General features: G+C 42.7%; 1 protein-coding gene across 1 annotated transcript; it reads right to left on the reverse strand.

The window, feature by feature from the left end:
* Nucleotides 1-3,384: 3,384 nt before the first annotated feature.
* Nucleotides 3,385-25,956, reverse strand: LOC146611150 (uncharacterized). Its single transcript, XM_085345579.1, has 3 exons — nucleotides 25,882-25,956; nucleotides 25,260-25,788; nucleotides 3,385-3,500 (listed from the first exon to the last, which is right to left on the reverse strand). Exons 1-3 carry the CDS (start codon nucleotides 25,954-25,956, stop codon nucleotides 3,385-3,387), a joined length of 720 nt encoding a protein of 239 aa, XP_085201705.1.
* Between the last annotated feature and the right edge of the window lie 397 nt (nucleotides 25,957-26,353).

Consider the following 26,353-nt stretch of genomic DNA (forward strand, 5'->3'; position numbering starts at 1 on the left):
GGCTGGGAAAAAATGAGGCAAGCTGGAGGAAGGAATACAGGTATAAGGGATCCTGTAAATACTTTGGCGATCATAGAATCGGACACTAAGCACAACTAACACATTACCACTTGTGTGTGAGACAGTACTCTGACACCAGACATCAGCCGTGCTGCTCCTTACCGGGTTTATGATGCACTGGATATCAAAAGGACCTAGAAAGCACTGGGCCAGCTTTTTACACATACATTAAAGAGGAATGTGCATTGATGATAACCAAACCTTTTAGCAAATGGTGTAGTGAGGAGCTGGGGTCTTCCTCCGATCTGTGAGTCGACGGTTATGCAGAGCACCGCTCTGGCATGTCGCCAAATCCTCCAACTGCAGCGTAGTTCTTCCTGCACATACTGCGATCTTTGTTTCCTAAGAAGGGAGCAGTGGTGGCTGGTCACCGAGACAGATTTCTAAAAGGAAAACCCAGTATTTGTGAGGTGAGAAAATTATGTGCATATCAAATGCAGGCTAGATGTGAGCTCTAAGAAGTTGGGTTTGAGGTGGCTACACAACGAAGGGTAGCTTCCAGTTGTTGGTTTGCCCGTTTTGTTTGTTTGTTAGACTCAGGGTGATAGCCTGAGGACTCAACTCTACTCCCAAGGCTGTGCAGAATGCTTTCCACACGTGAGAGACAAACTGTGGCCCTCTGTCAGAGACAATATCCTGGGGGACCCCATGTAGTCTGAAAACATGATTGACAAGTAGAGTGGCAGTTTGTGGGGCTGAAGGAAGCGTAGTAAGAGGTATGAAGTGGGCGCTTTAGAAAACCTATCAACTATGGTTGGAATGAATAATTTGAGGAGCATGGCACACCAGTGACAACATCTAACGCTATGTGTGACCAGGGATGACTGGGAACTGGTAAGGAGTGTAAACAATGTCACATTGAGAGCATGGGACTGCTCCTGCACTGGTGTCAGCAGAGTCCACCTGCACAGTACACTGCTTGGAGGTGTTGGGATGGGTAGGGATGGGTGTGGTGCTAAATAGCTCTTTTAATCTAGGAAACACCTGATCAGCCTCAGGTGAGCACGGGAAAATTCGAGTGGGAGAAGTGAGTTTGGTAAGTGGGAATGTAATCTGATTGTAGTATTTCATAAACCGCGAAACCTTAAACCTTTTTCTCAGTATACAGTGGGGCAAAAAAGTATTTAGTCAGCCACCGATTGTGCAAGTTCCCCCACTTAAAATGATGACAGAGGTCAGTAATTTGCACCAGAGGTACACTTCAACTGTGAGAGACAGAATGTGAAAAAAAAAATCCATGAATCCACATGGTAGGATTTGTAAAGAATTTATTCGTAAATTAGGGTGGAAAATAAGTATTTGGTCACCTCAAACAAGGAAAATCTCTGGCTCTCACAGACCTGTAACGTCTTCTGTAAGAAGCTTTTCTGTCCCCCACTCGTTACCTGTATGAATGGCACCTGTTTGAACTCATCATCTGTATAAAAGACACCTGTCCACAGCCTCAAACAGTCAGACTCCAAACTCCGCCATGGCCAAGACCAAAGAGCTTTCGAAGGACACCAGGAAAAGTATTGTAGACCTGCACCAGACTGGGAAGAGTGAATCTACAATAGGCAAGCAGCTTGGTGTGAAAAAATCAACTGTGGGAGCAATCATCAGAAAATGGAAGACGTACAAGACCACTGATAATCTCCCTCGATCTGGGGCTCCACGCAAGATCTCATCCCGTGGGGTCAAAATGATCATGAGAACGGTGAGCAAAGATCCCAGAACCACACGGGGGGACCTGGTGAATGACCTGCAGAGAGCTGGGACCAAAGTAACAAAGGTCACCATCAGTAACACACTACAACGGCAGGGAATCAAATCCCGCAGTGCCAGACGTGTTCCGCTGCTGAAGCCAGTGCATGTCCAGGCCCGTCTGAAGTTTGCCAGAGAGCACATGGATGATACAGCAGAGGATTGGGAGAATGTCATGTGGTCAGATGAAACCAAAGTAGAACTTTTTGGTATAAACTCAACTCGTCGTGTTTGGAGGAAGAAGAATACTGAGTTGTGGATGATGGATGGACTCAGCACAGGGCACAGTCACAAAGGCAGCCAGTTACTTTAGAAATCTTTGCAGCATTGTCAGAAATCCTGGGGAAAATGTTGGAATAGCAGGAAACTGTCACGGTCTGCCATATGCTGCTCTGGTGGTTGTGCTCGCCTTCTCCGCCAGGGTGACACCTGGGGTTCTGTGCCATCCTGGATTCAACGCCCACACCATGCACACCTGCTGTTCATCCCAGCTGATTACTCCTGGCAGTATTTAAGGTCTCAGTGGAGTGTTGGTCCTTGCTTGATTGTTGTACTCACTTCAGTTAGTGTAGCCCCGGCTCTTTTCTGGTGCTTCTTTCCCGTGATGATCTGGATGGTTTACTAATTGTTGTTCTCCCACCTGTTTCCCTGGACCCTGCCTGGATGCATGAGGTGTGTGAGTGAGGCACAGCATGGATTTCTGGACTGAGTGTAGTAGTTAGCACGGATTGGTTGAAGAAGAGTGTGAGCAAGTGCTTTCCCGCCCAGCCCTGGACCTTCCCTCTGGACCCCTGGAACCCTCAACCTTCATTGACTGTATATACGTACATATCTCACCTGGTGCTGTAAAAAGAAACCCTGTTCTGCTTGCACAACTCTGAGTCCTGCATTTGAGTCCTGCCAGAAAACTCCCACAGCAGCCCAATTCCCTCATGAAGGGCGGCAGAGGACACAACCTAGAGTCTGCGGGATAAACCGAGAGGGCACTGGTGCGGGAGCTGGAGCTGGCGGAACTAGTCTAGCGAGTGTCTCTTGAGTAGCAGGTTTGGGTTTGAGTCTGACCCAAGGCCTATTGCTGCATGTCTTCCTCTCTCTCTCCATGCTTTACTGTCTCTATCAAATAAAGAAATGAATGTTGAAATTCATGCACTGATAAAAGTAAGTTTTACATTCTTACAAGAGAAGCACTCTGTTACTTAGGTCTGCCAATCATGCATCAATGTTTTGTGTTGGTCAGGGTCACATTAGAGCACATTACACTGCTAGCAACATAATCACAGCAGTGCTAATGTTGTTAATATTTTGTAACCTTTTTTAAATTATAATGAGTATTGCATTAAAGATATGAGAAAGAAAAGATATAGAGTAAACTCTGACTATAGGCTCTTTCTATAGCCATCTTTCAGTATTATTAACCTGGGACAGTTTAATGTATGTCCAAACGCATTTAAAAGAACTTCAATGAGGAGAGATCACCTGAAAGAATTGTTCATGATTTATTGAATTAGAGAAGGTGATGTATTTGGCAATTAGACCCCGATGACCCATCATGGTAGAAAAGAATCTCAGTGATTATAGGATTTAGGACACAATCCCACCGCTGATGGTGGTAAAGATGAAGACTGAGCCTTGAATGGAGCTCTGGCTGAGGTGTCTCAGGTGGGGATGATGAGGAGGTGGGTTGCACAAAAGAGAGTCTGAAAGGGGGAATGATGGAGAGCACAGATTGAAACCATATGAAGTGGAGGCTGATTGGCTCAAAGAAGGTGGCCAAGAAGATGATTGGACTAAAATGATGATTTCAGTATTGAGATTGACAATGTGGGAAAGTGGCAGTCATCTAAAGAACAGAAAAACAGCTGGACACCCAGGAAAGCAGGCAGATGAGTGATTATGATCTTATTTGGATCTTCCTTATTGAACTTACGCATAAGCTTCAAAATAATTTGATACCATTCCTGAAATCCTCACATGCATACATCACATAGTGTGCTGTATTTATGTTGGGAATGTGTAAAATAAATATGAAGGGGTTAAGGCGTTTCTTCATGTCTTTTGACATTAGCAAGGCCAGCAGGCAGGGTGGACTCAAGCACAGGTTCTGATGTGTTTATTTAAAGTGGAAATATTTACACAATGACACAATGCAAAAAAGGGGTGTAGTGGTACAGGGGAAAAGGGCATTCAAACACCCAAATACAACTACAGGCAACACTCTCTCTCACTGGGAAGGAAGTCTGGGAACCTGCACAGGGCAGAGACATGATCGGAATACACAAAAGCAGGAAGAGTGAGGGTTTCACTAACTAGGTAGCTTAATGATCAGGTGAAGAATGACGTTCGCTGATGAGATCAGCAGGAACAGCTGGTTGATTGTCACAGGTGTGTTCGGGCAGTGGCGGGAACCAGAGATAGAGTCCCACACACAAAAAACAGAAATAAACAAGCACAGATATAGAAAAGAGAAGAGTGAGAAAAAACAAAGAAGCAAGAGAAAGAAAATGGACTTATTAGAATCAACCAGAGATGAATGGCGGACCATATGATATATGATAATCAGTGATTCTTGAGATAAGGGGCAAAACATGTCTGCCAGATAAAACCCAATTTTGGGGTTAAAAATATGAATACAAGTGTTAACCCAACTGACTAAAAGACAATCCAGGGCAATGTTTATACAAAAAAAGTATGATTTTGCATTTTTTTTTTAATACATATGTATTAATTTAACCTCCTAGGACCTGGCGTCCACATATGTGGACATCACATTTTTGTTTATTTAGACCAAAATACTCAATTTTGCTCTAAGTAATGTAAAATTAAACATCATGGTTCTCGTCACTAAATATTTAAGTCAATACCTTATATAATATCAAAATATGCAATTGAAAATTTATTTTTGCATATTTTTTAAGTGATTAAAATCGTGTCCAGAGTTTTTCCAGCACCAACTCTGATAATAAAAAGCCAAAACAATCTTACTTTTAAATGTGGTATAATTAGTTTGAAAACATATGTGCATAAACAGAAGAACAGAGAAGCTACTAATAGTCAAAATAGCTGAAACAACTTAGTTTAAAGTCTAAGGAGCTTGGAACAAAAAGCGTCTGGACTTCTTAAGTGCTTGAAGATGTTTCACCTCTCATCTGAGAAGCTTCTTCAGTTCTAGGGTCCAATGGTGGAGAGTCCCAGATTTAAGCTCTGTGGGAGTAACCCACCAAGAGGGACAATGGACCCCTTAATGATCCTCTACCTAATCAGGGTCTCAGAGGAATGCTGTCTCATTTCACTCTGTACTGTACCACTGTACATGGATGAAATGACAATAAAATCAATCAAAATTTATTTATATAGCACATTTAAAAACAACAGTTTTGATCAAAGTGCTTCACAAGTTAGGAAATAAATAAAATAAGACAAATTTACCAAACAACAACACAAGACGAGACAAACATAGAAACCAACCAAATGATAATCAAACTATCTTACGTCAGAGCCAGAGTAAAAAGATGGGTCTTTAAACGAGATTTAAAAGACTGAACAGTCTCAGAAGAGCGAAAGGCAATAGGGAGGTTTTTCCACAGTCTAGGAGCTGCAATAGCAAAGGCACGATCACCTCTGGTTTTCAACCTAGACTTAGGTTGCATTAAGAGCATCTGGTTAGAAGATCTTAGGATTTTTAGGATTATACAAATGAAGAAGTTCTGTTAAATAGCTAGGGGCAGTGTTATTTAAGATTTTACAATAATGTTTAATATTTACGACGAGTTGAGTTTATACCAAAAAGTTCTACTTTGGTTTCATCTGACCACATGACATTCTCCCAATCCTCTGCTGTATCATCCATGTGCTCTCTGGCAAACTTCAGACGGGCCTGGACATGCACTGGCTTCAGCAGCGGAACACGTCTGGCACTGCGGGATTTGATTCCCTGCCATTGTAGTGTGTTACTGATGGTGACCTTTGTTACTTTGGTCCCAGCTCTCTGCAGGTCATTCACCAGGTCCCCCCGTATGGTTCTGGGATCTTTGCTCACCGTTCTCATGATCATTTTGACCCCACGGGATGAGATCTTGCGTGGAGCCCCAGATCGAGGGAGATTATCAGGGGTCTTGTATGTCTTCCATTTTCTGATGATTGCTCCCACAGTTGATTTTTTCACACCAAGCTGCTTGCCTATTGTAGATTCACTCTTCCCAGTCTGGTGCAGGTCTACAATACTTTTCCTGGTGTCCTTCGAAAGCTCTTTGGTCTTGGCCATGGCGGAGTTTGGAGTCTGACTGTTTGAGGCTGTGGACAGGTGTCTTTTATACAGATGATGAGTTCAAACAGGTACCATTCATACAGGTAACGAGTGGGGGACAGAAAAGCTTCTTACAGAAGACGTTACAGGTCTTGTGAGAGCCAGAGATTTTCCTTGTTTGAGGTGACCAAATACTTATTTTCCACCCTAATTTACGAATAAATTCTTTACAAATCCTACCATGTGGATTCATGGATTTTTTTTTTCACATTCTGTCTCTCACAGTTGAAGTGTACCTCTGGTACAAATTACTGACCTCTGTCATCATTTTAAGTGGGGGAACTTGCACAATCGGTGGCTGACTAAATACTTTTTTGCCCCACTGTAGGGCCCAAAACAGACCCTGGGAGCACACAACAGAAAAAGGGAGCAGAGGAGGCAGAATATTGCCCCATAGCGATAGAGAATGACCTCTCTGAAAGATAAGATTTAAACCATGATAAGGCTGTGCCCTTAAGACCAACTACTTGATCCAACCTTGATAATAGAATGTTATGATCTACTGTGTCAAACGCAGAATTCAGATCCCGTAAGACTAGAACCACAGAGCAATCTGAATCAGTGGTTAAAAGGAGATCATTAACAACTCTTAACAAAGCTCTCTCATGTCGAGGCTTGAAGCCTGACTGGAATTTTTCAGTAATACCATTGGTATCTAAGCAGGTCTGAAGTTGTTTACAGACCACTTTTTCCAGGATCTTTGAGATAAAGGGAAGCTTAGAAATCTTAGTGGGAGAAACGTTTCCCCCACTGAAAACTTTTGGGGATTTGCTTACCTGGATGACTGAGCATGTATCAAGACGTTCCTTTATATGTGTGTGTTCCTTTTCTTTGCCTTCTGCATTAGAGGGAATGTTTTATGGTCCTGATTTCTCCAAGTTTGTGTTTCAGAGGGTGGTGGGAGTCAAAGAGTAGGTAGGACTGTGTGTGTGGGCTTCAGGTAAACTGCAATGTTGAGGTTTCCATTCTCTTCAATGTGCACAGCACTGTCCAGAAATTGCAAGGTATTATCCTGTTGTATCTTCCCTGCTGTGTGGATTAACCCAGTCAGTGTGAACAGTGAAAGTTTGTACTTCTTGGGTTTTTTTTTTTTGACCCATCCACTTATCTGTACCAGTCTTATCTGTCAATCAAATTTTGTCCGCTGATAACAATCATGTAATGTGTAATAGTAGAATATCAGTGTAACATGTGTTAGTGTTAATTTGCCCAGGAAGAAACAGACACAGCTGTTAAATGTTTAAATGTTAAATGTTCCTCTGTCACCAATGAATGCTGCACAGCTGTCTGCTCTCAGTGCCTCCCCCTGGCACTGCCCTCTGAACCCACTGAACCACCTGTAGCCAAACCACAGACCACAACCCGCTACACAAGCATTTGTGATAACTAGTAGTGAGTTTTTCAGATCACTGCTGTAGTCCATCTTTGATGAGTTGAACTGGTTCAACAGTCTCCTAACCCTCAATGGTGAGTTTAACATCTCACTATTGAATGCTGACACAGACAGGGGAGCAGTGAACAACTTAATGGGCATTTTTAAGTTGTTGAGCTGAGTGAGTGACCAAGAAAAGAGCCCAATGGCAGGCTGTTGCTCCAAGTTATACCACCTCACATTATAGATAGCTAGACTGAACTTCATTAATCCCTCAGGTAGGTTCCTCTGGGAAATTCAGTTTCCAGTAGCAGAACACCAACAAAAATTTGCATAGTAATAAAAGTTGAAATAAAGAATAAAGGGGAAAATATGAATATAAGCATAAATATAGCATATCTAAACATCTATGAATACACAGTGCAGCAGCCAAAATGCTACTGCTTAGTCCCTGCCCTCCTTTGTCCTCCCCCTCCCCCTCCCCTACAGCGAGGAGTTAAACAGTTTGATGGCATGTGGGACAAGTTAGTTTTTAAATCTATTGGTCCTAGTCTTGGGCAGAAGCAAGCTGTTGCTGAGTGAACTCGCCTGGTGACAGTGGCAGAGGAGGACACACAAAAAAACCTGCCATACATTATGGACAATGTTCGATATGCTCTGCATATGATCATGAATAACCAGAGTGTCCAGCTTCATGCCGACCACAGAGCCACCCTTCCTGATTAGTTTTTTCCAGCCTGTGTGAGTCATTTTTTGCTGTGCTGCTCCCCCAGCACAAAACAGCATAGAACAGTACTCCAGCAACCACCGACTAGTAAAATATCCTCAGAAGGTTCCTGCAGATGTTGAAAGACCTCAGCCTCCTGAGGAAACACAGTCTGCTTTGGCCTTTTTCTTATACAGGTGCTGTGTGTTGTATGACCAGTTCAGTTTGTCGTCCACCCACAGCCCGAGGTGTTGACCACCTCCACCTCCTCATCCTTTATCTTAACTGATAGTGGACCTGGTCTGAACCTCCCGAAGTCCACAACCAGTTCCTTGGTCTTTGAGGTGTTGAGTTGCAGGTGGTAGGTGTGACTCCATGTAACAAAATTCCTCACTGCTGTCATGGTCCCCGTGCCTTGTTGGCTGACTCTGTGTAGGCGACATGTTTTGTTTTTGCTCTCTCTCCCTCTCTCTCTTTCCTCTCTGCCGGGGCGGTGCTCATTATGGGCTCCCGCCACTAGCCAACGCACCTGTGCTCACCGTCACACCTGCGGCTGATTCCAGCAGATTGAAGATGGACCTGTGTTATTCTTCGCTGGATCATTGTGCCATCAGTGTCAGTCCCTCTGTAATCTGCAAGTCAGAGTCTGTGAGTTTCTTGAGATCGTTTTCTAATTAGACTTTTCTGTGCGTGTCTGTAGATCCACCCTGGATCTGTTTCCTGCGAAACCAACCAAGCGAGCGTGTGTGTAAAGAAACTCCTGAGGAGAGGAGCTTGTGTTGGACTAATTTCCCTTTTTCCTGGACCCTGGAGCCTCGGACCCTTGTCCCATGCCACACTGTGTATGTATCGTCACCTGGTGTTTCCAGTGTAAATAAACACACTGTCTTCCTTGCCAAGGATTTTGGGTCTGCGCCTGAGTCAGTTTCAAACCCGTGACGACTAGACTCCTGTACTCCTCTTCCTGAACATCCCAAATACACCCCATGATGGCTGTATCATCCACAAACTAAACCTAAAATCGTAGCCCAATGCGTCAGTGTCGTAAAGTCTAGTAACTCAAGATCATTGATCCTTTGATCAAACAGGTAAGTGGGGACTCCAGAGTGGAACTAATTCTATCCCTTAAAGGTATGTGTAAACACCTATTGCTGGATTGCAACGGAACAGAAAACTAAACTGAGAATGCAAAATGAATTAAACAGGCAGGCGAGCTAGCACACGGAACACACAGTGTAAAATAAGAACGACATGAATACACAGAAGGCTAACGAGGGACGTAGGAGCACACCGGGAACACAGCTAATACTACTAATAATAATAATGAGACGGGGAAAAGGGCAAACACAACATGATGCACACAGACGTCATGTTAACATAACAAAGAACTTGAACAATGTTGGGATTATATATGCTCAGTATAGACACATGAAAAGGGTTTGCAGTGTTTATAAATAAGCTAAAAGGCTCTGTGTAGAATTTAAAATGTATCTTATGGAATTGTAACATGGTAGACTAATGTGCCTGTATTAATTCATGTCCATATTTTTGTGTGACGTTGCTCTGGTTTGGGAGTGGTTGTGTGTGTGTGTGTGTGTGTGTGTCACATTTGTGGTGAGCTAATGGCTGTAATGGGGTTGGACTAATTAGAGGCAGGTGTAATTAATTGCACTGATACACTGGTCTACTTACAGCCCACACTACAAACACTGCTGTGTTACTTTGTCTCTCTGTGCAGGCCAGGACCTATTACACGCCGCAGCTTCAGGCAGTTGAGTTGCAGAGGCCGGAGTGATCACTGGCTGTCTACTTACAGGGTGGTGGGTCTCAGAGGACAACTGCTACCCCTGTTAAAGTGATGTGGAATGCATCTGGCTTTCTGGCATAGGTGGCTCTGGCCTTGGACTGTGTGTTTTTACTTTGTACGCAAATGGGACACTGGACTGTTTTATTTTTTATTTTTGGAGCATTGTATTAATAAATTACCTTGTAATTACCTTATTACCCGTCATCATTTTGCCCACGGCGGAGACGGTTGGTCGGACCTAGAATCTTTGTGTGTGTGTGTGTGTGTGTGTGTGTGTGTGTGTGTGTGTGTGTGTGTGTGTGTGTGTGTGTGTGTTACAGAATCATAAATACCTTTTTCAGGTTCTTTAAATCCGAGACTAATTTCTGAGATACAAAATGATAATGAGATATCTAAGAAGTCAAATCAAATCAAATCACTTTTATTGTCACATCACATGTGCAGGCACACTGGCACAGCACATGCGAGTGAAATTCTTGTGTGCGAGCCCCACAAGCAACAGAGATGTGCAAACACAACAACACAAACGAGCAAAATACGAGCATGGCCAACCTGAAACTAATAAATATATGTACAATATATAATAGTGTATGCATTTCTGGATGTGTATACTAAATATTTTCCTACGTGTGTGTGTGTGTGTGTGTGTGTGTGTGTGTGTACACATTTTTACAAATTAAATAGTAAAAAAAATAATAATAATAATAACAATAATAATAATAATAATAATAATAATAATAATAATAATAATAATAAAATATATAAAATATACAGAGTTGAATATGTGCAAAACAAGTGGCATTTATATACAGTGTGGAGTGCATAATGTTGAAGTTCCAGTAGTGAAGCTGAGGTGTCTATGACGTGTTCAGCAGTCTGATGGCCTGATGGAAGAAGCTGTCTCTCAGTCTGCTGGTACGGGACCGGATGCTGCAGAACCTCCTTCCTGATGGAAGCAGTCTGAACAGTTTATGGCTGGGGTGACTGGAGTCCTTGATGATCCTCCCCGCTTTCCTCAGGCAGCGCTTCCTGTAGATGTCTTGGAGGGAGGGAAGCTCACCTCCAATTATCCGTTCAGAGCACCGCACTACTCGCTGGAGAGCTTTGCAGTTGTAGGCGGTGCTGTTGCCATACCAGGTGGTGATGCATCCAGTGAGGATGCTCTCAATGGCACAGTGATAGAAGGTCCTGAGGATGCGGGGGCTCATGCCGAATCTTTTCAGTCTCCTGAGAAAGAAGAGGCGCTGCTGCTGTTTTGTTTGTGTGTACTGACCACGTAAGATCCTCAGCCAGATGTACTCCAAGGAACCGGAAGCTGCTCACTCTCTCCACAGCAGCGCCGTTGATGGTGATGGGGGTGTGTACTTCTCTGCACCTCCGGAAGTCCACTATCAACTCCTTTGTCTTTGCGACGTTGAGGGTGAGATGATTGTCTTGACACCAGTGGGTCAGGGCGCTGACCTCCTCCCTGTAAGCCGTCTCATCACCGTTGGTGATAAGACCCACCACTGTAGTGTCGTCCGCAAACTTCACAATGATGTTGGAGCTGTTAGTGGCTGTGCAGTCGTAGGTGTAGAGTGAGTACAGGAGAGGGCTCAGTACACACCCCTGTGGAGCACCAGTGTTCAGTGTGATGGGGGATGAGGTGATGCTGCCCAGTCTAACCACCTGGCGTCTGTCAGACAGGAAGCTAAGGATCCAGCTGCAGAGGGAGCTGCTCAGTCCTAGATCCTGCAGTTTCCTGTCCAGCTTCGAGGGAACGATGGTATTGAATGCTGAGCTGTAATCTACAAACAGCATTCTCACATACGTGTCTCTCTTCTCCAGGTGTGACAGGGCAGTGTGTAGTGTCAGGGCTATGGCATCATCAGTGGACCTGTTGTGGCGGTATGCAAACTGTAGAGGGTCCAGTGAGTCGGGTAGTGCAGAGCAGATGAAGTCCCTGACCAGCTTCTCGAAGCATTTGCTTACGATGGGGGTCAGGGCTACAGGTCGCCAGTCGTTCAATGAGGAGATGGTGGAGGATTTGGGTACAGGGACGATGGTGGCCATTTTGAAGCAGGCTGGGACTACAGACAGAGAGAGGGAAAGGTTGAAGATGTGTGTGAACACTCCAGCCAGCTGAGCCGCGCATGACTTGAGGACGCGGCCGGGAATCCCGTCCGGACCAGTAGCTTTGCGCGCGTTCACCTTCCTGAAGCACTTCCGCACATCCTCCTCAGACACAGTGTGCGCACTGACGTCATCCGCGGTGCGCACACTGTCCGGTCTCATGGTGTTCGCTGCGTCGAATCTAGCGTAGAATACGTTTAGATCCTCACACAGAGAGGCCGTGGTCTGCGGTGTGCTGGTTTTCCCTCTAAAGTCTGTGATCGTGTTTAGTCCCTGCCACATACTCCGAGGGTTGTCAAACTGTTGCTCCACCCTGTCCCTGTACTCACGTTTGGCTGCTTTGATCGTGAAATGGTATTTTAAAGACTGGCACATGAAATTGATGCTGCTGCCACTAGAAATCCCCATCAAAGAAACCCACTCTTTAAATCAGCCTTGGATACTCTCATTTTTTTAATTGAGCTTTTATTTGTCATGAAAATCTTTTAATGCTGGTGAAAGGGGAATATTCACTGTATGTTTCAAGTTCTGGGACTAATCAACTGTGATTAAAGCTTATGTACTGTATGGTAATTAGCTGTCGGGCACTGCAGTCTTGTTATTTGTTTGCTCTTTCTATAAATGCATATAAAGTCAGACAGGCATCAAAAATCTTGAGCCAAGCAAGCATTGTTTTTGGCAATCAACACACTATCTCCTAATCTTACTGAGAGTGGGGAAAAAACCACCTTTCCGAATGTTCCTGTGATTAGATATTTTCTCCTCAATATACTTAAAAATGAAATCCCTCAACATAGGTGTACCCTAAAAACCATCAAAAGGAGAATCAATACCAAGGTGCATCAGACAATCTGAAAAGTGTGGTATTTGAATTTCTAAGTAGTCAATGGTAACTATGGTATTATTTCTAAAATACTAATTTTTAAAAAGACAACATTTAATATACTTTTCAGCTAACTTGGAAGACTGTTTAACTTTAACCACATATTTGACCATGCATTTCATATAACCTTTTTCTCTCAGGGTGGTTTTAAATTTTATCCATTATTCAGGCTATTTAAAAATGCAATTTATGAGGATATGCATGAAGACCTACAATGCTGTTAGGTCATTTGCAAAGCTGTTATCAGGTCAAATTGTCATGGTCCTGGGTCGTGCGACCCAGTGTTTTGTGTTTAACTTATTTTGATGATTATCGTTTATTGTTTGTTTAGGTTCACTAGGTAGTCCAGCCAGTTGTATGTGTTACCCTCGTATCAAGCCTCCCTTGCCCTTCGTGTGTTTATGTCTGTGTGTCTTGTATTGTCAAGTTCATGCTGTCAGTTATGTCATCTCCCCTGTACTAAGTTTCCCTGGGTCGTGAGTCCTGTCTGCGTGGTTATGTTTAGTTCTTGTCATGTCTAATTTCCATGTTTCCTGTTTTACTTTGTAAATCTGTATTCATGTCAGTGTATTCAGTTGCACCCTCCTGTCCTGTCGTTAGGTTCATGTGTGTCAGCTGTGATCCCATGTGTGGCCACTTCCCCTGATCATCCCTCATGTGTATTTAGTCTCTGTGTTTCATGTAGTCTGCGTCACGTCGTCTGTGTTCCTACCCTCCATGTCCTCCCGGTCAGTCTGTACAACATTGTCATGGTTTTCTGAGTCTCCTTAGTTTATCAGTACCTGTTTCCCAGTTTAGTTTAGGTTCAGTTTTAGTCACGATGTTTCTGCTTTGTGTTGAGACCTGTCATCAGCCACAATAAAGGCTCGCTTTCAGTTGAAGTTTACTCCGGTCCACTCTCTTGTGTTTGCATCTGGGTCCACCACACACACCCCTGCACGGTCTGTCCCCTCAGACCGTGACACAAATGTATTGGAAAACGCCACATAACAATGAATGCAAAGGATAAGGGACTGCAGAGTCTGCTGCCATACTGAAAATTTTAATTAGTTAACCTTACTAAGAAAAACAGTCGGATTGCCTTGGGGGAAGAAGTTTGTAAAGAATAGAATATGAAATGTCTGTACAGGGAGGACAGAGAACTGACCCAAGGCTTTGTGGACTGGTACCAGCAGAACTACTGCCAGATCAGCACTAGGAAAACCAAGGAGCTGATGATAGACTTCCACAGGCACAGACACCCTCTGCAACTACTAAATATCCAAGGTATGGACATTGAGGCCGTGGACAGCTACAGGTACCTTGGTGTTCATCTGAACAATAAACTGGACTGGACTCATAATTCCAGTCCTCTACAGGAAAGGGCAGAGCAGGCTGTACCTGCTGTGGAAGCTCATGATAAGATTTCTTAAAGGGACTCAGGCACAAGCCGGGTTTTCCTTAGTCAGAAGGGTCCGTCGGGAAACAGGGGTCGGGAAGAAGTGCTCCACACTTTCTGTCCAAATCCAACTCTCCACTGCCGCACTTCAAGTAGTCTGGTAATCACGTCCAGGGAAAATCTACACACACAAAAAGGTCCGATTAAAGAAAGAGTCACACACAGATTCTGATTTGTAGGTTCACGGGTTGACTGATGCTGATAGCTCAATGATCCAGCGAAGACTAGTGTAGATCCGCCATCTTAAATAGTGCGGCAATCAGCTGGGATCGGCGACCAGTGTGGTGATGAGCGCAGGTGTGTAGGCCAGCAGCGGGAGCCCGCAATGAGGATCACTGCGGCGAAAGCGAGAGGGAGGAGGGAGAGAGCGAAAACAAAAACAAACATGTTGCCTACCAGAGAGTCAACCAGAGAGACACAGGGACCATGACAGCTCAGGTCTTCTATGACTCTTTGGTGGCCTCAGCCATCTTTTACGGTGTGGTCTGCTTGGGCTGCAGCATCTCTGCTGGGGACAGGAAGAGACTGAACAGGCTGATCAGAAGGGCCAGCTCTGTATTAGGATGCCGTCTGGACCCAGTGGAGGTGGTGAGTGACAGGAGAATGACGGCTAAGCTGTCATCCCTGTTGGACAACATCTCCCACCCCATGCAGGAGACTCAGCACTGAGCAGCTCCTTCAGTGGCAGGCTGCGGCACCCACGATGTGGGACGGAGAGATTTCACAGTTCTTTCCTCCCCACTGCTGTCAGACTCTACAATATGGACTTCACAGCTGACCAAACACACACATCCACACATGTGCAATAACACTTAGTGTAATTCTCTTTTTCTGACAACATTGTATTTTATTCTATTGCATATGGTGTTTTATTGTATTGTGTATATAGTATCTTGTTCTTATTATCTTATCCTATTCCTGTGTTTTTCTAAATTTTTGCTGCTGTAACTTTGCACTGTCCACTTTTCTGCTGTGACACAAATTTCCCACATGTGGGACTAATAAAGGTCATCTTATCCTAACAAAGGATTAGATTTTTACACTCAAGTTTAAATAGCTTTAATGATTGGGGCAGGCTGGGTTATTTTGCCTTTGTTTCCCTTTTTTTCTAATAAGTCTCTATCTTTCACATGAAGCTGTAACTCTACCATTGGGGAGTATTGCTTTGTCTGTCCTTCTCACACCTGCTCTGAATCTTGAACAATCAAACCCAGAAGTATTTGAAGGCTGGGTGAGCAGCATATCTCTGCCAGATTGTCCTCACTATTTTGGTGGTAATCAGGCTCTGTTATTTGTAAAATGCTTGATAGTTTTCTCCTTTAATCAGTGTCATTGTCTTGTCTGCATTTCACTTGTGATGGGCAAAGCAAGGCTTTGTAAAACACTGAAACATTTGAACAGTTCTGCTGGAATGGTATTGAGTTCCCCTTTAGAACATAAGGTACAACACATACAGGCTGTATCCCAATTCAGGGTCTGGAGCCTTGGAGAACGTGGTCTTCATGAGCTGAAAAGGCCAGAAGTGCAAGCCTTGTAGGCTTGTGAAATGGGACGGTCTAGCCTTCAAATTTGTGTCACCAGCTGTACACGCCCTTACCACTTCTCCTGATCAGAGAAATGGATGAGGAAAACGTACTCACTACTCTCGTCTGTCTGCTACTTGAAGAGCGACTAAAACAAAACCACGTTCAGGTACAGTGAAAAATACATACTGATACTGACATTTGAAGCGTGTATTTGAAAACGGTTCACTAGCTTAAAACTCCAATATTTACTACTGTAGACATGATTTTCTCATAGGAGTATTTGGGCCATCATCCTTTACAGTGAACCAGTACATTTTAGTACATTTCCCTCAAGTATAATAATGAAAACAAGTAAAGTCATATTTTAAACTACAACAACAGGAACATCCATAATGATGCCAACAATAAAACAATTCCTGTCATTTTCCATATTTCCCTTCACCAGACCAGACCCCTGTACTGCAGGATTAACCTGAGTATCCTAGTCCTGAACAGGTTTTTCAATGATGAGGACACTAGGCCCAATTTTTGCCTGAGCAAGGGAGTCTCTGAAAGTGCTGCTAAGCTCCCTCCTTTTGAATGCTCTGCCAGGCCTTTACCGCAGCGCTTTGCAGTTGATGTTTGTTTGTGAGCCTGTCTGTCCGATGTGTTGTCTTCAGCAAGTGAAATACACGCTCAGTTGAGTTAAGATCAGGTGACTGACTTGGATATTCAAGAATATTCCACTGCTTTGCTTTAATAAACTCCTGGGTTGCTTTGGCTGTATTTTTTTGGTACATTGTCCAAGCCATCACACTGCCTTTGCTGTGTGCTTTTTTGAATGCTTTTTTCCAGAACTGTGCTGGCTTTTTTAGATATTTTGAGGCAATCTATCTTTTCCGTTCTTGAGGCTTATGAGTGACTTGCACCTTGCAGTGAACCCTCTGTATTTACTTTCATGCAGTCTTCTCCTTAAGGTACATATAAGATATCGATATGCCTACCTCCTGGAGCTTCATTCACTTAGCTGATTGTTGTGAAGGGGTTTTTAATCTGCATGGAAATGATTCTGCAATCATCCACCACTGTTCTCTTCCGTGGACATCCAGGTGTTTTTGGACCAGTTCACCAGTGTTTTGTCTTTTTCTCAGGATGTACCAAACTGTAGATTTTGCCACTCCTAATATTGTAGCAATGTCTTGGATGTTTTTTTTCTGTTTTCGTAGCCTAAGGATGGCTTGTTTCACCTGCATGGACCGCATGTTGTGTGTTCATAGCAAAATCTCTCAAATGCAAGCACACCACACCTTTTTATCTGGTTAATTGATAATGGCATAACAAAGAAATTGCCCACAAAGGCAGGGGCGGATCTAGAGAAATGTTCTTAGGGTGGCATGAGGGTGGCAAAGAAATCAAATGGGGTGGCAAAATCAAAGCCTTTTTTTTCAAACATATGCAGGTGGTTATATATGGTTAAAATAATTCAAATGCAGTAAGTATACACGTTTTTCATATAAATACAGTCTATAACTTAATAATTGTCTGTAGCCCACATAATTAAAAAACCAAATCCTACGTGTTGACTTTTTTTTAAATTGGTCGACATGGTACATTTTTCCACTGATAGGAAAGAGGTGTTTTTTTCCCCTTTTTTTTCCTTTACTGTTTTTGCGCTGCCCTTAGAAAACGCTTAAAACACACACAAACGTGATGACAGTATTTAGAAAAAAGTGTGGCTTATATATATTATCATAACTCTGGATTTACAGAGTCAGAGTGGCTGCAGCTTGTTGCTATGTCAGCTTAGATCAGTCATGTGATTTGGAGGTGCAGCGTGTCTGTGGACCAGGGTGCAGCGTGTCTGTGGAGGGTTAATAACACTCACCTTCTTCCATTTCCAGAGTGTAACATCCAACCACCTGTGTAAAAGCGAAATTCCCATGGTGTTGTTCAAAATGTGCTCTGGCACAATCATAAGCATGCTTGCTACTGAAAACAAGAAAAAAGCTGGTCCTGCTATTGGCTGAACCATTTGTAAATGGTGGGGGGGACACTATGCAATATATTCAGTTTTAGCATTTATATTCACTGTTGACTGTAACTACACTCAAACTGTTCATGCTATCTTATTTTAATAAACAACACTGTCATATGAAAACTGGGGTGGCACTTGGGTGGCAAGGGATCATTTTAGGGTTGCACTTGCCACCCCATGCCACCCTTCTAGATCCGCCCCTGCACACAGGTCCACGAAGAGCCTTTGATTTCCAATTGTCCAATTACTCTTAGTCCCTTTGAAAAGGGCGTGGCACATGTTAAGGAGTTGAAGCTCCTAAACTCTTTGTTCAATTTAAATGTGGGTGCTGTCATTTGAAAGCTGAGAGTCCACAAATTATGACCATGTTCATAATATAACTATAATTGGAATATGTTTCAGTAAACATGTAAAAACAAAATTTGTGTCAGCGTCTAAATATATATAGGGAGTGCAGAATTATTAGGCAAGTTGTATTTTTGAGGAATAATTTTATTATTGAACAACAACCATGTTCTCAATGAACCCAAAAAACCCAAAAATATAACATCTGCACATTCACAAATATACATTTCTGACATTCAAAAACAAAACAAAAACAAATCAGCGACCAATATAGCCACCTTTCTTTGCAAGGACACTCAAAAGCCTGCCATCCATGGATTCTGTCAGTGTTTTGATCTGTTCACCATCAACATTGCGTGCAGCAGCAACCACAGCCTCCCAGACACTGTTCAGAGAGGTGTACTGTTTTCCCTCCTTGTAAATCTCACATTTGATGATGGACCACAGGTTCTCAATGGGGTTCAGATCAGGTGAACAAGGTGGCCATGTCATTAGTTTTTCTTCTTTTATACCCTTTCTTGCCAGCCACGCTGTGGAGTACTTGGACGCGTGTGATGGAGCATTGTCCTGCATGGAAATCATGTTTTTCTTGAAGGATGCAGACTTCTTCCTGTACCACTGCTTGAAGAAGGTGTCTTCCAGAAACTGGCAGTAGGACTGGGAGTTGAGCTTGACTCCATCCTCAACCCAAAAAGGCCCCACAAGCTCATCTTTGATGGTACCAGCCCAAACCAGTACTCCATCTTCACCTTGCTGGCGTCTGAGTCGGACTGGAGCTCTCTGCCCTTTACCAATCCAGCCACGGGCCCATCCATCTGGCCCATCAAGACTCACTCTCATTTCATCAGTCCATAAAACCTTAGAAAAATCAGTCTTGAGATATTTCTTGGCCCAGTCTTGACGTTTCAGCTTGTGTGTCTTGTTCAGTGGTGGTCGTCTTTCAGCCTTTCTTACCTTGGCCATGTCTCTGAGTATTGCACACCTTGTGCTCTTGGGCACTCCAGTGATGTTGCAGCTCTGAAATATGGCCAAACTGGTGGCAAGTGGCATCTTGGCAGCTGCACGCTTGACTTTTCTCAGTTCATGGGCAGTTATTTTGCGCCTTGGTTTTTCCACACGCTTCTTGCGACCCTGTTGACTATTTTGAATGAAACGCTTGATTGTTCAATGATCACGCTTCAGAAGCTTTGCAATTTTGAGACTGCTGCATCCCTCTGCAAGATATCTCACTATTTTTGACTTTTCTGAGCCTGTCAAGTCCTTCTTTTGACCCATTTTGCCAAAGGAAAGGAAGTTGCCTAATAATTATGCACACCTGATATAGGGTGTTGATGTGTTGAGACCACACCCCTTCTCATTACAGAGATGCACATCACCTAATATGCTTAATCGGTAGTAGGCTTTCGAGCCTATACAGCTTGGAGTAAGACAACATGCATGAAGAGGTTGATGCGGACAAAATACTCATTTGCCTAATAATTCTGCACTCCCTGTATGGACCTAGCTGTACGTATTATTTCTTCTCCAGCCACCTTTCTCGCTCACTATGTGTTAATAGACCTCTCTGCATTTAATCATTAGTTATTATTAATCTCTGGCTCTCTTCCACAGCATGTCTTTTATCCTGTCTTCCTCCTCTCACCCCCACCCTTTTGAGTCAAGTGGCCGCCCCTCCCTGAACCTTGTTTTACAGGCAGTTTCTTCCTGTTAAAAGGGAGTTTTTCCTTCCTACTGTCACCAAAGTGCTTGTTCAAATGGAATAATTGTTGAGGTTTTCTCTCTTTTAGTTTTTGTTTTCTGTTGTATCTTACAATATAAAGTGGCTTACAGCAACTGTTGTGAATTGGCTGTATATAAATAAATAGAATAGAATAGAATTCAATAGAATTCAACTTTTTCATTGCACATGCACAGGTACAGGGCAACGAAATGCAGTTTGCATCCATCCAGAAGTGCTTTAGCCATGATATAGATATATTACAATATATATTAGCAATAATATAGTATTAGGGGTGCAACGATACACAAAATCCACGGTTCGGTTCGGTTCGATACTTTGGTGTCACGGTTCGATATTTTTTTGATACAAAAAAATGTTCATGCATTTTTAATTTGTCATTTATTAAAATTATAAATATATATTTTAACTCAAAAGTACAGTTTTTAAATTTAACCCTAACCCTTGTGCGTGTTTTTTATTTTGACAGCGAATGCGCACCTGCGGACCACTTATGTGCAGCCCTGGTTATTTAGCTCGTCATATTGCAGCCACAGAAATTATTTTGTCCATGAAACCATAAAGCTGCACTTTCTTTTTGCCTTATAGTCTGATTTGTCATAACTTCTCCGTTTTGTGGTAAGCTTTTCTTTGGCTGTCACTTCTTCACCCTGACCTGTCTTATTTGGCTTAGCAGAAATAAAATATAAATCCTGCTGCTTTTACACACGCACTCACATAAGCTCAGCGATTCTCTGCGCGATCAATCTCTCACATGTTTAAGCTTGCTGCGGGAGATTTCACTTGTCATGTTTGCATAGTAAGCTAACGATTAATAAGACGATGTCAGAGGAATTGGTGCACAAATTATCATCACTCACCAATCAGTACTGTCGCTCTCTATACACAGTTCGCACGATTGCAAAGTGAAAGCAAAAAAAACAAGTGCAAATTCAAACGCGATTTCAATATGTCACATTGACAGTGGCTCACCGATGCCAATGACATAATTAGCCAGCTACATTTCTGAAAGAATGCAAAAGCATTGACATATATTTTTCCTTCCTACAATAGCCCGACGGGCAGGGAAGAGAGATTTTGGTAGCCCGAATGGAAAAATCGCTAGCCCCAGGACGTCGGGCCAGCGATATTGCAAGCCCTGTATCTGATTGAGGAATCACTCATCTTTGGAAAAGAGAGTTTATTACAGAGAAATGTCTCTTTCCAAAATAAAAGCTATACTATCCGCTTCTTCTGGGCTATATTCTCAGCAGCATAAGGAGAATCCTGTGCTAACAGCTGTCTAAATGACTCGGCTAAAGTTAGTAGCATGCTTGTTGTTTTTGTCTTTGCACTAGGATGATGTCGGCGTAAATGTGCAGTCATATTCGTTGTGTTCCCACTAGTGCTTTCAGGTTAATCTCGTTGAAATGACCTTAACGCCACAACACGGCAAATCTCCGTTAACGAGCTACCGCCGATCGCCCCGTGCATGGGGCTAGACGGCCAACACGTTAACGAGCTAACTGCACTAACACACTAGTTCCCACCCATGTAATTGAGCATTGCATGGCACATCCAACATACTGTTTTACTTTAGTCCATGACTCGCTTACCTTCAGGGTCATACGTCACATGAAAACCAAAATAATTCCAAACGCCAGATCTGAATGAGAGTGGGGGAGGTCCATGTTGCAAGGAGAGCTTAACTTCTGTCTCGCTAGCTTGCCCTGCGCTCTTCTTTCTGACTACGCTGTCTGTGTTGAGCGCTCAGTGGATCTGCGCTCGACAGTGCAGCCTAGGCGGAGTAGTCGAACGCAGATTCACTGAGCGCTCAACACAGACAGCATCGTCAGAAGGAAAGTTGATAAAATAAATTACAAATGTTGTATTGTTCGATACATATGCGTACCGAACCGAAAGCACTGTATCGAACGGTTCAATATCGATACGAATATCGTTGCACCCCTAGTAAGTATATTACAGAAATGGGTCTATTATGGTATGTTATAATGTACATGGTATGAAGTATGTTATGAATATTCTATAACTATAAGTATGTACAGGCTGTAGTGAGTACAAGCTATGTACAGGCTATGAACAGGATATAAATATGAAATAAAAAACTACAGAAATCTGAGATATACAGTTATACAGAAATGTGAACTATTCAAGTTATAAACAGTTGTAGGATTAAAAATTATCGTATGTACACAATGATTATTTACACAGAACTATACAGTAGTGCAGTTAAGATAAGTGAGATATGTGGATAATTTCTACAGAGGCTATATCAAGTGCTAGTGGTTGTGAGTGGTGGTTCAGTCCATGTTATTATATATGTCCATGTTTAAATAAAATGGAATAAACTGAATTGAATTGGAACTGGGACAAGTGATCCATGTGGCTTGCCTTGCCTTGGTCGGAGAGGGATGTACAGCGTGTCGGTAAAGTGCCAAAGGGGTACACATTGTGCTATGGTGGATTCGGGCTGGTTCAAATATTGGACATTTGGACAACATTCAGTTCTCAAAAGCCCAGCAGCACTTGTTCAATTCCCAGATGTTTACATATTGCAAAGAAGAGGGGATGATACACAGTGGTATTCATTCACGTACCCAGATATGTTTGAGACAAGTTGGTGCCATCAAATTCAAAATGACCAAAAGTCCCACTTTAAACAGTACATATTGTTAGTTTAAAAATTCGATTTTTTGTTTTTTGTTTTTTTCATTTTCTGTGTTCTTCTGCTGTTAATAAAATATGAGTTGGAAATCACTGCACTGCATTTGGGTTTGTTTTTTAAAAAAAAAAAAACACATTACACAAACTCCCAGTGTTTTGGGGACTGGGCTTGTACATGTAGACAAGTATGTAACTGCAGACTTCTGCACCCCAAACCCATCTGGCCTGCTTGGATTGCTGAAATGTACTGCAGTGCAGCCAGTGTTCCCTTTGTGTACCCAAGAGAAAATGGCAAATAGAAATGCCAGGTGTGTTTTGCAGAATGAAGATAAAATGACATCAGTTTAATAAGCTCCCACAATTTCCAAAGCCCTACCAGGAGGCAAAATGATGAAAAGCTGTGGGGTGGTTGACTCACTTGTGTGGAGCTGGAAACTTTTATTTAACCCAAGTTAATTAGATATGTTCATCTCTTTCATCAAGGCCACCTTTCTCTACTAAGGTTCCATAACTCGATCTGGCATAATGGCAATGAACAGGCATTTTGGCTCCGGTGTCAATCACTGACACTGCTCTGTTTTAACTTGCTTCTTTTGTTGCACATTTTTATTCATCGGCCATCATTCTTGTAAAGAAGCAGAGAAAGGTTTTTCAGATTAATTGGATCAACGATTAAGTGGGAGGCATCCCACCCCGCTGAGCAGAGACAATAGCAGAAGAAAGGGTAAATGCAGGCGCCAGCTGAAAATTGACACTTGAATTAGATAATGAAGAATAGAGGGTAGAAGAAAAGAAAAGAGGCCCATCGGTGTGAGGTCTTCAAGGAGGTGCAGACTTTAACTTGTCTGGTATATTTTTTATATATATATATATATATATATATATAAAATTTATAATAAATAATTTAGACAGTTTTTTTTTCCTGGACACACAGCATTATGACCTTGAATCAACAGAACTTACATTGGATAGATTCAGCAAAACATATTAAAATGAGAGATTACCATTGCAGTGTAATCCCTCGTCTGTCTGTCATCATAGTGTTCAAACTCCACAGATCTCCATTTGAGTTATCTCAATTTACCTGCAATCCACACGCTTTAAAGGATTCACAGCCAAAATCCTAGTCCCAGCTCATAATTATACAGAACCCCCCCCCCCCCCCCCCCCACCCCTGCTTACAAGCCGTAACCCTGCATGGTTGACCACACCTGCTTGATTTTGCTTGGCTCCAGTTTCCTTCTACAGTCCAAGGTCATGTTTATTAGGTTAACTTAATTCTAAATTGGCCATAGGTATGGAATCCACTTAAAGCACCATAATTTATCCAGGACCTTATTTTATGCAGTCAAGGCACATATAACACTTAACTGCATAAAATAAGGTCACATTGTCCCAAATGATATGGGATGCTCTGCCTGCTCGCGATGTCTCTGCTCAAGCAAAGCATCCTGTAGACCATCCAGGAATGTTGCTAGAAGTTCGGTGTTGTATGGCCCAACAGTAACATGACAGCGGAGAACCCCATAGCTGCTGATGGCAGCACAGTTACATTTCCACCACGCTGGCCAGGCAGTTCAATAATGGCATGTTGAGCTATGACATTGTAACCTTTCCTTCTCCTTTTTCCGAGATTCAAAATAAATTTTGTCTTCTATATTCCCTTGCTGCAGTTCATGCAGTCAAATTGCATTATTCTGATGGACCATATCCACAATAAGTGTCTCCTGGTGATGTGAGCACATGTGTGTTCTTCCACCCTCATGTGGCCGTCTTTCAATTCTAAACAAAATACCATTTAGTTATAAGTATACTTGTATATACAGCACATGTATACATTATACTATTTCATTTACAAAACTAAAATTAGAATCTTTGAGCTTGACTCAATGGTTAGGCCTCATGAATATATCTTTGTGGATGAAGCTGGATTCAATCTAGCAAAACGCAGAAGAAGAGGTTGCAACATGTGTTTTCAATTTTGAGTGGTAGTGTGTTACAGTTGTTTCTGATGGCTTAAGCAATTTTTTTGTAACTATTGCCTATTTTTGCAAAACTCTACACACAAATAATAAAACCCTTCACCAAATCAGCAAAACATTGTAGTTTTCTTGCAAAAGCTAATAACTCTTGCTTAACTCTCCAAACCTTTGTAAAAATGGTATTTTCATATCAAACAGTTAACACAAGCCATCACATTAATAAGCACACAATGCACCAACTACACACTGATAGTATGAATAAAAAAACACATCTGGCTTTTGCTTTCTCTGTGCACAAGGTAGGCTATGTCAGTTTGAGGTCATAGGTCCATAAACATAGAGGGATCCAAACTTCAAGTACTGGCGTTTATTCACACACATCAAAACAAACACAAGTGCTTATTTCCAAGTCAAAACAAAATAGTATTTTCCCTGAGGAAAAAAGAGCAATCAGTCTACATCGCGTCATCTCTCCGGCCACAAAATTTCGTCTACATCACATGCAAAGTCCTCTAGTCCAAGGCACCGGGGAAAATATCTTCTGGAATGGCGCATCCAGGCCTGACATGATGGCTGGTCAATATCCCCATATGCCTCCTCCATTGCCTGTAAAAGGGCTATGCGTTGATGGGGATGACAGTCATAGACCTTCCAGCGCAAGGCAGAGAATAACTCTTCAATTGGATTCAAGAATGGAGAGTATGGGGGGAGGTTGAGTACAGTGAAGAGTAGGTGATCTGTAAACCAGTTGCAGACCCAAGCAGCCCTATGGAAACTAACATTGTCCCATATGATGACGTATCTGGTCTGCTCTGGTCTCTGAACATTAGTGAGCATGTCATGTAAGGCGTCCAGGAATGTAATAATGTGTGCAGTGTTATATGGGCCCAGGGTTGCATGATGGCGAACAACACCATTTTGACTTATAGCTGCACACATAGTTATGTTACCATCACGTTGTCCTGGGACATTGATTATGGCACGGTGTCCAATGATGTTCCTGCCACGTCTCCTTTTCTTAGTGAGGTGAAAACCAGCCTCATCCACAACAAACTGCTCATGACCCATGGCATCTGCCTCTAGCTCCATCACTCTCTAGACAAGACAAAACAAATTCAGCACAGCAGGCACATGCACAGCACTACAGTATGCACTTCCAGATTCAGTACCAATGCTACTATAGCTTACCTGCACATAGTCATATCGCAGCTGTTGTACACGTTCACTGTTTCTTTCCAAAGGTACTCTGTAGATTTGTTTCATTCGGATTCTGTTGTGGGCAAGTACACGACCTAATACAGAAATGCTCACATTTTGTGTTTTGGAAGGTGGTGTCATCCACAATTATGCGCTGATGAATTTCGTGTAGCCTTATGGAATTATTTGCAATCACTATATTGACTATATGGGTTCCTTGGTCTGCAGTGAGCATTCTTCCTCTGCCCCCAGCATCTGGTAACAATTTCAGTATTTTTACATCTATGGTATTGTTGTGTTTTTCAGTAGCATATGGCAGTGCTACAAATCTTAGTGCAAAGTGACTGTACTAACCGACTCTGATTTCGAAATGTCCTTATGATGCTTGCTACAGTGTAGCGGCTCAAGTTAGGCTGAACCCGTTGGCCAGCTTCCCTCAGGGTCATTCCATGGTTGATTACAT

Source organism: Diplotaxodon limnothrissa, linkage group LG20 (assembly GCF_057381915.1).
Source record: "Diplotaxodon limnothrissa isolate DT_005_m linkage group LG20, D_limnothrissa_male_GT1.1, whole genome shotgun sequence".
Classification (NCBI taxonomy): Eukaryota; Metazoa; Chordata; class Actinopteri; order Cichliformes; family Cichlidae; genus Diplotaxodon; species Diplotaxodon limnothrissa.